Source organism: Corvus kubaryi, unplaced genomic scaffold, assembly GCF_017639235.1.
Source record: "Corvus kubaryi isolate FWS band 111438036 unplaced genomic scaffold, C.kubaryi_AGA036_p1.0 37285, whole genome shotgun sequence".
NCBI classification, from domain to species: domain Eukaryota; kingdom Metazoa; phylum Chordata; class Aves; order Passeriformes; family Corvidae; genus Corvus; species Corvus kubaryi.
Genome location: NW_024581089.1, coordinates 2,350,156 through 2,366,591, shown reverse-complemented (window position 1 = coordinate 2,366,591; position 16,436 = coordinate 2,350,156). Strand labels below are relative to the sequence as shown.

Sequence of the window (16,436 nt, the reverse complement as noted above, 5' to 3'; positions counted from 1 at the left end):
CCCAGCCCTGGGGGCACCTCTGGGGTGACCCTGTCCCTCTGCCCAGCCCTGGGGGCACCTCTGGGGTGCCGTGCCCAGCTCTGGCTCCTCAGCCCAGCAGGGCCAGGGAGCTCCTGGAGCGGGGCCGGCGGAGGCTGCGCAGCTGAGGAAGGGCCTGGAGCAGCTCCGTGCCCAGCACAGGCTGAGGGAGCCGGGGCTGCTCAGCCTCGAGAGGAGCCCCAGCTGAGAGGGGCCCTCAGCCCTGGGTGTCCCTGGCTGCAGGGAGGGCTCAGGGCAGGGCCCGGGCTCTGCTCCGGGGCCCGGCAGCAGCACCAGAGCCACGGGCAGGGCCTGAGCCCGGCAATTGCCCTGCCCAGGAGGCAGAACTGCTGCCCTGGGCAGGGCCAGCCCTGAGCAGATTGTGCAGAGAGCCTCTGGGGTCTCCTCCCTGGGGTTGTTCCAGAGCTGTGTGGGCACAGTGCTGTGCCCTGTGCTCTGGGATGGCCCTGCTGGAGCAGGGACGTGGCACCAGTGACCCTCTGTGGTCACTTCCAACCTGACCCATCCTGGGATTCCATGAGTTACTTTGGTCCTTTCTACATAAATGGAAATTCCACTTCTGCCTTCAGCAGCACAAAGCCCCTGCCATTCTAAAGGAGGTTAAATGCAGTTGGGAACAAACGTGTTTGCTGGGAGACAGGAACAGCTCACAGCAACCCCTCAGCATGGGTTTAAGGCCTCCAGTCCATCTCTGATAGTCCCTGCAGAAAACATTCCCTGGATGGAAGAGGTCCAAAGGAGGATAAACACAGGGAGCAGCTGCAAATTAATGTTATATGAAAAGTTATAAACATTCCTGATTTACAGCGTTCTTCCAAAGGAACCCACCTAAAACCTGTTTGAAAAAGGTCAAACAACAGCGAAGGAGACTGAGCAGGAAACTGGTGCAGAAGTGAAGCGAAACATCGTGGAGTGGGCAGTGGGCAGCATGACCTGCGAGCACAGAAGTTGTTCTTCAAATCACTGTGCGAGAGGCAGGAGCAAGAAAGGACTTTCATCTCTTGCAGAATTTTCCAGTGCAAAGCCTCTCAGCACAGAATCCCACATCAGGCTGGAGAGACCACAGTGGTTCAGTTGGTGTCATCTCCCTGCTCCAGCAGGGCCATCCCAGGGCACAGGATTTGTCCACACAGCTCTGGAACATCCCCAGTGAGGGACACTCCACACCCTCTCTGGACAATCTGTTTGGTGCTTGGTCACTGCCCAGGGAAGAAGTTCTGCCTCCTGTCCAGGTGGAAGTTGCTGGGATCACCTCCTGCCTGTTGCCTTTTTTCCTATTCCTCAGCACCACTGAGCAGAGCCTGGTCCCTGCTCTGACACCCAGAGACAAGACCCAAGCAAACATCTGTTTAGAAATTGGGTTTATCATAATTGCAATGGGATAGGGAACAATTCAAGGGCAGAAAAATTGCCTTAGTAACACCAAAAAAAAAGTAGTTAATGGCTGTAACACTTCTTTGCTGATAGAGCTGCACTTTTTGGCAAAGGATATTATCCTCTTAGACTGAGGGAAGGAACATGGGGATATCCTGTATTTTCCTGTTTGCTCATGGTGGGGAGGAATTGTGCAAAATTTACTATTCCTCTTCACCAGTTTAACAGACAATGAAGTTACCAAGTGCCCAACAATGCTGTTTGCAAAAACACCATTGCACAAATTCTTCGTGACTTACATAACAAAATTACCCCTTTGAATCCACGGAGACTTTTGTGCAACATATTTCTAAATATTTTTAAAAGTGAGGGGGAAATAAGCATGATCTTGAAGAAAGGAATGAAAATGGGTAAGTTAGTTGCAAAAACATCCCCCAAACCCTGTGTGCATGTTTAACACGGAGCAGATGTACTGGAACTACATGAATCACAAAAACGTCAGTTTAGCTGAGATATCCAGAAATGTGTTACACACTTGGGGTTTTCCAGCTCTTAAAGTAGTTGTATAAGGCAGCTCCACTAAAAGAAACTCCGTCTCTACTTCAGACCCAGTGCTGGTTATCAGAGAAGAGTGACAGTCCTGTGGCTGCTGAGGGCTGGGATGATCCCAAAGCAGGATGTGGTGTCTGATCCTCCGCAGACTCCTGGGTTACCTCAGGTGAACCCCGGCGTCACCTCCCGGCTGCAGCCAGCTCAGATCGCCACAGGTTTCCAGCCACACCCGGGGCTCTCCGGCGGGCGGGGAGAGCGGAGCTGCGGGCAGCGGGCGGGCAGAGCCGGGATCTTCCCGGCAGCGCAGCCCCGGAGAGAGGGGAGCATCACTCTGCAGCGTCCCGGAGCCCCGGGGTGGCACGGGGCCGGGCATCCCACCGCATCCACCGCCTCCCATCGCATCCACCGCCTCCTATCGCATCCCATCGCATCCACCGCCTCCCATCGCATCCCACCGCCTCCCATAGCAGCCCATCGCTTCCCGCCGCCTCCCACCGCATCCACTGCCTCCCACCGCCTCGACCGCATCCATCCCATCGCATCCATCACTTCCCATCGCGTCCCACGCCCCCTCCGCGTCCCGGCCGGCCCTGCCCAGCCCCGCGGCAGGAGGAGCGGCTCCGCCCGGCCCCGCTGCCCGAGCTGCCGGAGCCGCTCCGCGCTCTCCTCCTCGCTTTGGTGAGTGAACAGCGGCGGGGAAAGCGGGGAGGGAGCGGGGCCGAGGGGAAGCGGGAGGGATTTGAGGGATTTGAGGGATTTGAGGCTGGGGGAGCGCTGGCGGCTCCTCGGAGATCGCTCGTCCCGGCTGAGGCTGCGGCGGTACCTGAGCGCAGCGAGAGGAGCGGGGCAGGAAAGCCAGAGCAGCACAACTCAGCAACACACCCCGCTTTTGATAACTCCCCCCCAGCATTAACTGGGAGCCCTTGGCAGAAGTTTTCTGCTCCTTACCCGGCGGGGCAAACAAATCTGAAGAGAAATCCCCAAAGTGCGCCAATACACCGGAGGAAGCTCAGGCAGCTTTTCTCCCCGGAGGACACTTGTCCCAGCTGCAGATCCAGCAGCTCCAAAGGCTCCCAGGTTTGCCCCCTGCCCCCGGAGCAGAGAGGAGTCGCTGGGGGTCAGGCCAGCAAGGGCCAGAGCACGGAGGGGATGTTCAGATGGAAATGGAAAGGAGGGGAAGGGAAACAGATAGATAAAGTCCGGATTCTCCATTGTACTTAATGGGCACACTTGAATTAAGATGGTTTAAGCAATTAAAGGGGAGTTCCTGTCTGTCTGCAAAATATTTACGCTCTTGTTTTAAGCATCTTTCTGGTGACTAATGGTGAGGGAAGGGATGGGGACACGGCTGGGAAAAACAGGCAGGGAGGGGTGGGTTCCTTGTTTTGAGGGAGAACGGTGGCTTGGCTGAAGAAAGAGGAAGATAGAGAACTTAACCCTCACCCCTTCTGGAGACAATTGTGCTCTCGCGAGGTAAATGCATTCTTTTCATACAGATCTTTTCTCAAATACAAGTCCAGCACATCCTGAGGGGGTTGACACTAGAGCAGGGACATAACCTGCCCTAAACCTTATACCATTCTTGATGTAGCCTCCCCAGGCTTTCCTTTACAGTCAGGAATGATGGAGAGGAGTCAGAATTCTTGGATCAGCTGCTTTTAAACTGTTTATTTGCAAGGCACCAGGCTCTCTCACTGTAAGAAACCCTGTGGTCCAGTGGTGCCCCTTTGCCATCTGCTTAATTCAACAAAAAACATTAAAGCTGCCTGCAAAAAGAAGAAAAAAGAGCTTGCTTAACTCATATCTGTATCTCTATAAAGGAAAAGCTTTGTATTTTCAATAAGTTATTGCTAAAATATGAAGGAACTCATCATATTACTACAGTAATATAGTAATACAGTAAGTAATACAGTAAGTTCACCTGCTGTTTGAAGAGATTGATAATATGTGCTTCAAATTAAAGGTGAATTTTTTTTAAAAATGACCCAAAATAAATCTTTCAGTAACAGGGTTTCCTTTTATTGCCAGTACAAGGAGACAGTGACTCCTCAAACCCACTAGGATTTTTAAATCTGTGCATTTTTGTGATGAAGGTTTTCATACAGCTTCAAAGCACCAGAAGTTCACTTGAGCTGAATTCAAATAAATCCCCAAAGAGTTTTCATAGTGGTCAACCTCAGCACTGAAAGAACTACCAACTCTTATTCACACACATTGGCTTTTACTTTTGTGAGTAGTGGCTTACCAAGTCACTTGGAAAGAACCAGATCTTGATGTCTGAATGACAGGGTGAGTTACCTTTTAAAAAGTATATTTACTTTTTAAAAAGTTAATTGTATATGAGTCATCTGAGTGAGAATAGCAGGCAGGTTTACCATGTTTTTTCATTTACTTTTTATCCAAAATATTCCTTGAATATTGGCAGGCATTGAATAGGGTTTGCTCCCTTACAGAGAAATAAATGAGTTTTTGAGAGGGAAATCAATCAATTGTAATCAATGTTACAATTATGTTAATTAGTGTTAAATGATTCAGAGTGATTAAACCCACTGAGTTTTACTGTTGCCAAGGGTTGGAGTCAGTAGTAGCACAAGGTGGAGTCCAAAAAAATCAAGGTTTTTTTGCCATTCCCGTAGCAAAGATGTCCTGTTACAGTGAGTTGGGATAATGGGTTCCAAACCCAGAACAGAAAGGCACCACTGCAGCTGCTCAGCTTTAAAGGAACCACATTCCTGGGAAACTCCCCTGGTTTACAAGGGATTTTACAGCTAATGGGTTTGTTTGGTGCATCACAGCACAAATTTCTTCTATTACAACAGTTACTGCACAGCTCTAGCACCCACAGCAAATGCTCTTTTTACACACAAGTAATGGAGTAAAGACTATGATTTCTCCAGCACAGCAGTACTTAAAGAAAGTAACACTTAAACACTGTTTTGCTGAGAGATCACATTGATGAGCAGTTAGTTGATACTGATAGTGTTTAGACTAGCAGGGAAAATTAATACCATATCTGGAAGCTTCAGGATTCTAGTCAAGATATGAGGTTGTCCCCCCAATCTCTTGGCAAAAATAAACCATATTTGGGAAATACTATCACAAGGACAAGACTGGACTTTGTCATGGAAAAACTGACATTTAGAACAACTGAAACTAGAAGATTGAGCTGCTGGAAGAAGAGTTTCTGGAAGTCTGAGATTACATTTTGAAGGCCAAAACATTCTTTGGAATGTGTCCATCTTCAGCTCTTTCTAATATTCATGGCATATAGGCCAAGGGTTAAAGAGAGTTGTTAAAAAATGCCAGCCAGAGTCACAAAAGTCTATTTCTATCTCCTGATGATTTCAGGTTAAGGCTCAAACTTAAAAATAATATATTTATTTAGAAAAAAAAAAAAGGCAGTAAATACAGGTGTAGTATTTAATAATAAAAGCAGATTTATTTATCAAATAAAAGCAGAAATATTTATCTGCAATCCTGACAGGCTGTACCCTAATATCCAGATATACCAATTAAAAGAAATAGTGGGAGCACAGCAGAATCAGTGGACTGAAAAGAAAATATCCCTATATCAGCAAGTTACAAATTCAGTATATCACACAGTTATAATAATAAAGACTTTTTTCTCCTTGAAACACTTCACAAAGTTACTTAAGAGTTTCCATCCTCCTTCACAACAGGCTCTGCATTCCATCTGCTTGTTGTTCATAAGGTCTGCTTGCTCTCCTTAGCACATCACCATCCAAGCTGGAGGAGTAAGGATAAATTTAATGGCCCAGCCCAGCCCACAGCCAAGCAATACAGCTGCTGTACAAAGGGGCAGAGGGGCTGACCTTGCCCTGGCCCCTTGGCCACCTGCATGAAGGGGTCACTGCTCTGAGTGTGAGGGGACCTTTCACAGTCCAGAGCAACTGGATAAATTCATTTAAAAAACAGTCCATCTGAAGTATTTTAAAATTACCTGTGATGTGTGTTCCCAGACATAACTGAATAACCACACAGCCTGTTCACCTTCTTTAGACAAGTGACAGGACCAGAAGAGGGTATAGAAATGCAGCAGTTATGGCACTGGGCCCTCAAGTTTGGAAGTGAAGTGTGGAGAAGGCTTCAGAAACAGCCTCTTGCCCTTTCTTTCCCCAGGAACAGCACCTTTCCCAATCCCACCGGCACACAGCATCATTCCTGGGGCATCCAGCTCCCAAATCAGCCTGCAGATCCCCAACCCAACAACTCAGACAGCAATTTGCTCCGCAGTCTGCTCTGTAGAGTAGATTTCAGCACATCTGCTACATTAGTCTTGGCCTCATTTTCCCCCCAGCACAGCATTTCCTACAAAAGCCACTGAAAATTCCCTGCCACCGAAGGAATGCAAAGCAATTAATGCAAAACTGGACAGCCAGATGTCCAGAGCTGTCATTAAGGAGCTCCTCCACCCCAAGGAAGAGTCATAACAAGACAAGGAATTAAATTTTATAATATTTATAAGTCAGGCAGCGTTGCTTGTTCACACAGCAGAAGATTTATTTATAACTCTCTTAAAAGAGGTATGTGAGGGGAAAAGGACAATCCAGCAGACTGGCAGAATTTGGCTGGTCAGACACTGCATCTTCAGATTATGAATCTTTTCATTTCAGGCTGCCTAGGGGAGACAGCTCGAGGGCAGACAGAATTCAGTCTGTCCTTTGACAGTGCAAGACACTTTTCTGGAATAAAAAACCAAAGCCTGGTCCTTGCTGGACTCAGACATTGAGTCATCTGAGTGGGAATAGCAGGCAGGTTTACCATGTTTTTTCATTTACTTTTTATCAAAAATATTCCTTGGATATTGGCAGGCATTGAATAGGGGTTGTTCCCTTACAGAGAAATAAATGAGTTTTTGAGAGGGAAATCAATCAAACTTCTAACATGCTAATACTTTCAACACCTAAAGAATACTTTTTTAAAAATCACTAGAAATAAATGGGTTTCTTCAGTACAACAGAGTGAGTAAAGGCCATCTGAATAAAAATCTTAATTTCTGCCTTGAATTTAGTCTGATGAACAAGAATTTTGCTCTTTGGACCTGCAGCCTCTTAAAAATCTCTCAGTAAAAGATGTGCCAGCAGCTGCTTCTAGAAACTTACTCCCACTTAGGGCTTAATAGATTGCACCTGCACTAATGAGGCACTGACGCACCCACTCAGCATCTCCCAGTAGAGCCTTGTTCCTTGGAACTGTAATACAATAACAAATGATGATTGCTGAGCCTCCTCGTAGAAAAAGCTCTTCACAGACAGCAAAAATTAAAGAAACATTCCATGGTGAGGTCATGGTTTAGAATTTCCAAAAAGCAATCCAAGGTCTTGGGCTGCTTTCTTTAAAATCTGTTCTTAGTGAACTTTGTTTTGGTGTAATTAAACTGTGCAAACACTGAACCCCATGTATTCATTATTATTGCTCTCCTCTACTGGCAACTGAGTTACAGATAAGGAATTACAATAGCTCCTGAAGAAAAGGCACCTATCCTTCTTTGGAGCAGGACTACTCCAGCTCAAGATCTGCAAGTTGCTTCCTAAATCCTGCCCTATCCAACCACAGCAGTGCTGAGGAGAAAGTTTGGGGAGCAGTCAACACCATTGACTGTGTTCTGCTCTGTTTTGTTCCCAGAATCACAGAACTGTTAGGGCTGGAGGGACCTCTGGAGATCATCCAGCCCAAGCCCAAATGCAGTTCATGCATTCCATGTGCAGCTCACGAACAGCCAAGGGGAGCTGTCTAACCAGGCAGCTTTCTTTGCTGTTATTTTTCTTTTTCAGTTGAAGACTCAATCAAAGTTGCCTTTTCTCCCTTTATTTTACCACACATTTACATGGAAATACCTGGGGGTGAAGATGAGTCATTCCAGGTTCTTGCAACAACTCCTTGCCTTGGCCATGCCCTGTACACTTAAACACACTTGAAGAGGTGGAAGAAATAGCGGGATATAACCATTTTCTGGACAGGCTGGTTTAAAATTCGTGGAGTAATTTCTGTCCTCATTCTCAGGAGATGCTCGAGGCCTCTGTCATCTGTGAGCAGCTGCCACAGAGGAATTGTCCTGGCAGAGCCTGAAGGAATCCGGGATCACAGCACTCCCCAGGGTGCTCCTGTTCCCTCTGCCTGTGGATGCTGCTGCCACCAAGGACACAGCTCTTCTCCCAACAGCACCCACCCGTAAGTAAAGCCCAGGCAAGAAGGAATTTGACCTCTCATAAGGAAGCACAAATCACTTCAGCTTAAACCCTGATTACTGGAATAAGAAAGATAAAGTTACATGAAGTATTGCATCACTGGATTTCAATAGAAAATGCTGATTATTGAACAATCTCTTGCATTGTATTGCTCTGGCCATGTTTAGAGTTATGAGGGTGAGAAACCCCATGCATATCTCAGTGTCAGTTGTGTAAATACTTTGAGCAAATATATTTACAGTCTCAATTTCCTTCCTTATTGCTTTAAGAGATTTACCAGGACATAAACTCAGAAAAGCTGTGACATGGCACAAAAATGTGTGTCACCTTCACAGACATTTTTCTTCAATGTACTGGAGGCAGAATTTGGTCAATGGATCATATGCTCCAAGATGTAAAATATTATTAATCAATTCTGGACTGTGCATCAATACATGAAGTTAGCAGCTGGGAAGCAGAAGATGCTTATTAATCCTGAAAATTCCTATCATTTTGTATTGGATCTAAAATAGGCCTGGCATCTTTAAATGTTTGAAATCTGTGTGAGCCTAAACTGTGTAGGAAGAGATTACTCATTACCTATAATTGAATGACTGCCTACTGACTGCCAATTGCTGGATTCTCCAACTGCTAGATGTAGGTTGTAAATAAGCACTGGCTTGTTTAAACTATTTAGTGCAAAATACGTTAATATGCTTTTTACTAACACATTTTAAATCAGTTTGCCAATATGGAGTTTATGTTCTGGTTCATGATCAGCTGTTTAATGAGATGTAATGGATTAAAGCTGTGAGGAATTAAATTTCTTCTTCAGATTCTGGGGTCAGAAATATATGAAGCCCTATGAAAACTGTTTGGGATTGGTTATTTGGGTTTCATAAAACACAAATTACCTCTGTGTAAAATGTTGTAAAAATTTGTTCTGTAGGAAAGCCCTAAAAGGGACAGTGCTAAGCTGAGGCACAAATTAGCTTTATTATCTTATTATTACAGTGATTGAGCATGGTTTTTTTTTTCTTTTCTGTAGCTCTGGAAATAAAAATCCCCAAGCAACCCAACACATTTTCATCCAGGAGTGCAGACCACGACTGAACTTCCAAGGCCTGGACGTCCGCTCCGATTCTCACTCTGTGCGCCCGTGAAGAAGATGTCCAAGAACACAACAGAGAACTCAAGCAATGCTCCCTCAGCTCTTCTAGGCCTGTTCCTTGGGAGCATTTCCCTGATCACCATTGTCATGAACATTTTAGTGCTGTGTGCTGTGAAAATGGAGAAGAAGCTGCAGACAGTGGGCAATTTGTACATCGTGAGCCTGTCCATCGCAGACCTGATCGTGGGGGTGGCTGTGATGCCCCTCAACATCGTGTACATGCTGAGCCCCGTGTGGCCCCTGGGGCTGGCAGCCTGCTTGTTCTGGCTGTCCATGGATTACGTGGCCAGCACCGCCTCTATTTTCAACCTCTTCGTCCTGTGCATGGACCGGTACCGCTCGGTGCAGCAGCCGCTGAAATACCTCAAGTACCGCACCAAAATGAGAGCCTCGCTGCTCATCCTGGGGGCCTGGCTGCTCTCCTTCACCTGGGTCATCCCCATCCTGGGCTGGCACGTTTTTGCCAACAACGGGCAAAGGAAGGTGAAGGAGAACAAGTGTGAGACAGAGTTCTCCGAAGTCACCTGGTTTAAAGTGCTGACAGCCATTTTCAACTTCTACCTGCCCTCCCTCCTGATGCTGTGGTTCTACTGTAAAATCTTCAGAACTGTTCGGAGACACTGCCAGCACCGAGAGCTCACCAACAGAGCTTATTGGTCTTCCTTGGAAAAAACCACCGTGCATCAGACTAAGATAAAGGACGAGAAAAATATCTGCCTCCAGAAGCAAATCTTATGCGAGAACACCCCTGGCACAGAGAAGCAAAGCTCCCCAGAGCCCCAAAGAGTGGAGGCAGAGCTTTATTTCAGGAATCCTGACAAATCTTCAAAGGCACTGAGTAATGGGAAAGTCCTGAAGTGGAGCTGTTTCTCTGTCACCACGGCCAAGCCTGGGCGTGGCTCGGATAAAACAGGGAAGAAGGGTGTGTGTGCCACAAAAAAGCCTGGGAATAAGGAGCAGCCTGGCTGCCAGGACAGTGACTCCAGCGCAGCATCCGACAACCACACCTTCACTGAGGTGGCACCCCGTGCACAGCACTCCAGTTCCAACCCTAAAGGAGCCTGCTGTCCTCAGGGAAAGACTGAGTGCAGGGATTCCAGAGGGCTGACATTCCTGAGGAAGACCTGGCACACCCTGCACGGCCATCCCAGGAGCGCCCACCGGCACGGGAACAGGGAGCGGAAGGCAGCGAAGCAGCTGGGGGTGATCATGGCAGTCTTCATGCTCTGCTGGATCCCCTACTTTGTGTTATTTATGGTGATAACATTCCACGACCATGAACGGCTCTCAGAACTGCACATGATCACCATATGGCTCGGCTACGTGAACTCCACCCTAAATCCATTCCTGTATCCTCTTTGTAACCACAATTTCAAGAAGACTTTCAAAAAGATCCTTCACATTCACTGATACTGGTCTGGGTTTTTGGAGCTCAAATGCAGCTCAGGAGTTCAACCAAACAAAATAGTCCAGTTTCGAAGGACGGGTAAAGTAAAAGACTTTGGCAAACTGTAATTTATAAAGTGTTAGTAAAAGTGGGAAATGTGCATTTAATAGTTTTAACACATTTGAAGAGCTACTTCAGGTCAAGAATCTGAAAAACTCAGGGTCAATCTGTGAACTGTTACACTGCTGTCAACCTTTTACCATTTGAGATCACCTCTTTCATCACAGAAATGGAGATACACATAGGCATCTTCAGTGATTATAAATTATTCAGCCCCAGAAAAGGAAGAAACCACATTTCTGTGATTGGCCAAAACCATTTTTCTCTTTCAACTTACTCCATTACACGCAGGAACACATTGCTTGTGCAGTGAGATTTGCAAGTGGAGGTACTTTGCACAGTCAAATAACAAACTTTCAACTGTTTAAAAAAACTCCCTTATTTATTTATAGCTTCCTCCAAATCACAAACCTTTCATCAAACATCAAGTTTAAGTGTACCCTACTGTATCTCTTTGATATCACACTTACATTAACTGTACGTTAACTTTGCTGAAAAAAAGTAGTATTTTTATGTCCTAAAAGGGTTTCCATGCTCAACATACTGTCACCATCTTCTCCAGAAGGGTGTGCTGCTGTTCTAGAATTGCAGAATACAGTTGCTTATACATGAAGTATGTTTCCCTTTTCTACCCTTCATATTTAATTGCATTTTGTAAACCTTGCTGTCAAACATTTCAGGAGAAACACACAATAATGGAATACTCTAAGTTGGAAAAGAGACCAAGAAGATGTTGAAGTACACCCTACAGCTGAAAGCTGGGCTGGATTTGATATTACAAAGAAAAAGGATGTGCTCTGATTCACTTTGTAGTGCTGATGCATTTCCCACATCCTGAACACTTTCTCGCTTCTGAAATTGCTGCGTTAACAACAAAGTTCTGACCTGTAACTCCTTCAGCTGAGAACTGCCAAAAGTTTGGGGGGGGATGAGTTGTAGGGGTGTCCTGTGCAATATCTTTATTACATCAGAAGCAAAAAGGAGTGGTTTAATGGTAAGAGGAGAAATTCTGGATTCTCTTCTCTTCGGGATCTCGAGCTGCTCAGAGTCCCTCTGTGCCACATGTGCCTAGTTCATAAAGTGAGTAAGACAAGATCACAGCAACAATGCAACACTAAGGGGAATGTGGGAAAGACTGCTCATAAATTTTGGATAGAATACTCTAAATGCAAAGTATTATTCCTCTGTCCATGTCATTTCTCTGAATTAGACACCCGAGTGTTTAATTGTATTTAAAGTATTCAATATTAAACAGAGCCCTAATACATCTGCATTTTAATAAATTGGGAAAATGTGCTAAAGGAATAAACTCCAATTCAGTCTATTTCAGTGTATCCCACAAGGTTCAGAGATTAATTGACTTTGGTTTCAAGTTGCATGCAGGAAAAACTGCAATTAGGAAACTTAAATCTGGGAGAAATAAGGGCAAAATGCAGAGAGAGAATATAAACTAAACAAAATTCATTGCAGAATTCAGGCAACTTTTTCACTGCAGGAGGAACACCTGCCCCAGTGCTAAAAGACACCTTTTTGGGGTACAGAGCAGAACCTTTTGAAACACATGCTCTAATCCCTGGCCTTTCCCAAACAATCACTGAGATTCACAGCCATTACATTGTTTTTTTCTACTGTGATTTGCAACAGCAATTCTGGCCAAAATGGATGGTAATTTAGATGATCCCTGAGGAAATAAAAGTCAGCCACAGTTATTAGTGCTGAAAAACACATTTACCCAAGGGCTGCTGAGAGTCATCAAGAAATCTGTCCTGTTGATCATGAAAAGCCTTTTCTGGCTTTACAATGTACCAATACACGACAAAACCTAAGCAAGGTCATCAAAAATTGGTCTAAAAATGATGGTGACTGTAACGACAGAAAATAAAGAACATTCAAAGAGCTAAACCCAGGAAAGTAAAGCTGCCTGAATATTTTTTAATCTCACTTCATTTTACCCATGATCTTAGTGTCACTGTGTTAATAACAAAGACAGGACTGGTGATAGCCACGTTTTATAGCCATTAGATAATTGTAGTGGTTTGGTCCAAAATACTCATTACTGTTTACCTTCTGTGAGCAGAGAATTAGGAGAAACGCAAAGCAGGCACCAACCTTGAAAGAATATAAACAAGTTTATTAGCAGATCTAAAAGAAGAAAAAATAATAAAAAAATAATAATAATAATTAAAAAAAAAAAAAAAGGGATAGTACTTATTTTAAATAGCAAGGTACCTAAGAGGATTTCTCAGTTTATTTCACTGAACAGGCAATTCCAGAGGCTCTGGATGTAAGAAAAGCAAAGCAAATTAGGGTCAGGACTGGAGATGCCTCCCACCACGTGGGGCCAAGGCTCAAGAGCATATTCCAGGCGTGGTTTCCTGTAAAACATTTTCAGTGCTTTCCAGTTAACAAACAAGGTCGGAGGACACGGAGCTTCCAGAGGACACGACGAGAGACTGGGGATTTCTTGGACTGCAGTTGTGCTGGGATTAAGGTGTGGTGGGAGGGACCAGAGGCACAAAACTCCGCTCTCGCAGCGTTGCCTGCGCCAGTGGGGACATCTGGTGGGAAAGGAGCGAGCCCCGGGATGCTGCGAGGAACTCCTCGGATGATCGGGAAGGAAAGGTGAGTGCAGGTGCACATTTTGGCCTCTCTCCATCCTCTGAAAGGATGGGTCCGTTAAATTTCCTGCGAGACCGCTTTGTGAAAGCAAAAGAAATGAAACCGATTGAAAGATTCTCTGTAAAAACACATTTCTAATCCTCAGGTGTTAATGCAGAAGCACTGCATTAACATGTATCTGAACATTTCTAGGAGGCCCTGAGCTCTGCAGATTTTCCACTGCTAGCAGGGGTGCTGAGGACTACTCTCCTCACTTAAGCTCCTGCAGAGGAGGTGTTAAAAATTTAAAATTTAGAAGTTAAAACTGAAATGTTTCAGTGCATCCTTTCCTTCAGCCAGAATGCCAATTCACTTGGAAGTGCCAAGCTAAATTTAAATACTGTACAAACATATTTGCATTCACTGAGATATCAAATACAATGACAAAATGATTAATTTTCATCAAATTATGTGTCTACAAGGATTAGAACATAAAGAGAACAATTAATGTCGATGCAGTGTGGAAATGGCTCCTGAAAATAGTTTACACTCCTGATATTGAGTTGAAAAATTATTTTAAAAACATGGTGCATGTCTGACAACAAAATAAATCCTGAACTCAGTTCTTTGAGGGGTAAAAGCTGCTTCTCTGATCATATCAGGGTGTTCTTTTGGAGCATATTCCTGCTTTTTTTCCTCTACCGACTCCAACATTCAGTGCTCCAACAGATTTTTACCTTTGCAGTGTCCCACTCTTGCAGCAGTAACAGGGGTACAGCACTAAATTGCGCTTTTTTTGTAAATGAACTGATAGTTCTGCCAGGTTCTGCTTGTATTTTGTGGTCTTGCTCACTGAGAATGCTGTAAAAAATTGATTTAAGTCCCAAAATGGAAAACATTATGTGAACCTAACTAAATATTATTTTTATTAAAATCTGTAAGACAATTCAATCTGAGTTTTGGAGAAGAATCCGAGTTCTTGTTCTGAGAAGCTCTCCAAAAACATGCTGAGCCCGTAATTCCCAAGAACTGATGAGCTTGAATCTCTTCTTTTTAATTCCCAGGGTTTGAATCTGCTTCCTTTTAATTCCCACTTTCAGTCCCAGGATGGTTCTCCCTTGCTGCAAGATTTTGCTCGGGGAAATCCAAACTCCTACCTATGGAAATAGGTGCCAGAAACACTCAACAGATTTTTGTCTTTGTTTTTAAAGAACCTGTTTTCTAGTTGCTTATTATTCTTATGTTTATTACTTCCTTTTATTTGCCTATAGGAAGATGTAAAAAGAGGATACAAGGACCAAAAAGGCATAAAATAAAACCTTTTCAAGCCTGGGGGGAAAAAAAATGCAGAACTGAGTTTTAAGTTCTTTATTCCAAGAGAATAAAGGCATTACCAATACTAATGAAGTGAGTGAAATGCAAAAGGAGGAATTGCAGGATTTCACTGATGTAACATAGGTGGACACAAGGATGCAACCATCTGTAGCAAACTCCCACATTTATTCCAATCCATTTTATTTGGGAAATTCCTGGCAGGTCCATCCAGCCCATGCTCCATAGCAAGGTCCTCTATCCAAACATCGTCTCTACAGCTGAAACTTAGAATTTGCTGAATTTCAGCTCTGAAAATTTCCCTGACCAATTGTCATTACGTGGCTGTGCCCACACTTAGCTGGTGGCTTTTCCTCCCAGGCTTCCTCCCCATTTTGGGGTCAGTTTCTGCCATATGTGTGACTGTAAATCCAAAATATAAGGCAGCTCTGGCAAATTTATATTCCTGATACAAAGGCATAAAGGACCTGCAGAGATGATGCCTGTTTTTCAGAAGACGTATTTTTGTTTCGTATTCTAGAGCTGGGAAAAAAAAAGACAAAAAAAGAGAGAAATATCTCAATAAAACTCATTAAAAGCTTCAGGCTGGAAGGCATCTCTGGATGCCATCTAGTCCCAGCTCGGGCTCGAAGCAGAGCTAAGATCAAAGCTAGATCCCGGTGCTCAGAGCTTGTGCAGCCAAGTCTCCCTGGAGACCTATTCCAGCCACACCAGCCAATTTTTTCTCTCTAATAACTCGGAATTTTCCTTGGTTCGACAAGCGCTCTTTTCCTCCCCACTTTTTGTTGTGCACCTCTCAGAATTTGCCTCCCTTTCCTCCCCTAGGTCAGACCCCCACCAAACCCCCTGGAGCTCTGTTTTCCCTGGCACGCTCTAATGCTTTACCCTCAGCCCCGGGGCGGTTTAGAGGCTCCTGCGGCAGCCTGAGGTCGGGACACGGCACAGGGCTCCAGGTGCTACGGGCCACGGTCCCACCTGAGCCGGCGGCTGTGGCTGCGCTGGGCTGGCCAGAGGCGAGCAGAGGGATGCTGCCGAGAGCGTGCGGGCACCGCCGCAGCCCACCGGGACCGGGACCAGGATCAGGATCAGGATCAGGATCAGGATCAGGATCAGGATCGGGACCGCGGCCGCCTCAGGCCTGCCCACCCACCGCGGCTCGCGGCGTCATCAGGCGGCGCCGGCCGCCTCCGCCACATGCGCGCTGTGGGTGCCGTCGCAGGTGGGAGCCGGCCGGCGATGCGGGAAGTGCGGAGCGAGCGGCGCAGCGGTGATGGGGGAGCGGGGACGGAGCGCTGCGGGTCCTGCCGGCCGCGGGGCACCGGCGCTGCCACGGCCACCGGCACTGTCCCGGCACTGCTCCCCGCGGGGTCCCGGCACCGGCACGGCACCGGCGCCGTCCCCGCGCTGCCCCTTGCAGGCTCCCGCGGTCGGTGTGTCCGGGCCTCAGCCGGTTCTCCGGGCGGCAGCGGGGGCTGCAGTCACGCACAGGCCGGCGGTGGCTGCTCCGTGCCCAGCGGCCGGGGCCGTGTCGGTGCCGTGTCGGTCTCGGGGCCGTGTCCGTGTCGCTGTGCGAGGCCGTGTCGGTCCCGGTGCCGTGTCCGTCCCGGTGCCGGTGTCGCTGCGCGGGGCCGGTGCCGTGTCCGTGTTCGGGTCCGGTCCTGTGTCGGTGCCGTGT

The 16,436-nt window shown here is 46.2% G+C and overlaps 2 protein-coding genes and 1 long non-coding RNA gene across 5 annotated transcripts in view; 2 read left to right on the top strand and 1 right to left on the bottom strand.

Moving 5' to 3' along the window:
• Positions 1 to 2,247: 2,247 nt before the first annotated feature.
• On the top strand, positions 2,248 to 12,131 carry HRH1 (histamine receptor H1). The gene is made up of 3 exons (XM_042026737.1): positions 2,248 to 2,643; positions 7,990 to 8,157; positions 9,202 to 12,131. Exon 3 carries the CDS (start codon positions 9,322 to 9,324, stop codon positions 10,732 to 10,734), a length of 1,413 nt encoding a protein of 470 aa, XP_041882671.1. The 5' UTR covers positions 2,248 to 2,643; positions 7,990 to 8,157; positions 9,202 to 9,321; the 3' UTR covers positions 10,735 to 12,131.
• Positions 12,132 to 14,782: 2,651 nt separating this feature from the next.
• LOC121663921 lies at positions 14,783 to 15,911 on the bottom strand. The gene is made up of 2 exons (XR_006015816.1): positions 15,647 to 15,911; positions 14,783 to 15,283 (listed from the first exon to the last, which is right to left on the bottom strand). It is a non-coding gene; the product is annotated as an uncharacterized LOC121663921 (long non-coding RNA).
• A 28-nt stretch (positions 15,912 to 15,939) lies between these two features.
• The window catches only part of ATG7 (autophagy related 7), a 99,117-nt gene continuing 98,620 nt past the window's right edge, over positions 15,940 to 16,436 (top strand). The window contains exon 1 of one of the 3 annotated variants that reach the window (XM_042026724.1): positions 15,940 to 16,006. The gene's annotated coding sequence lies outside the window, so the exon portion shown is untranslated. Of the gene's footprint in view, positions 16,029 to 16,436 lie in introns of all 3 variants that reach the window. The other 2 variants (XM_042026726.1, XM_042026725.1) reach the window with 2 other exon arrangements.

Coding starts and splice junctions, on each gene's coding strand:
- HRH1 (XM_042026737.1), top strand. CDS start 9,322: ATGTCCAAGAACACAACAGAGAACTCAAGCAATGCTCCCTCAGCTCTT.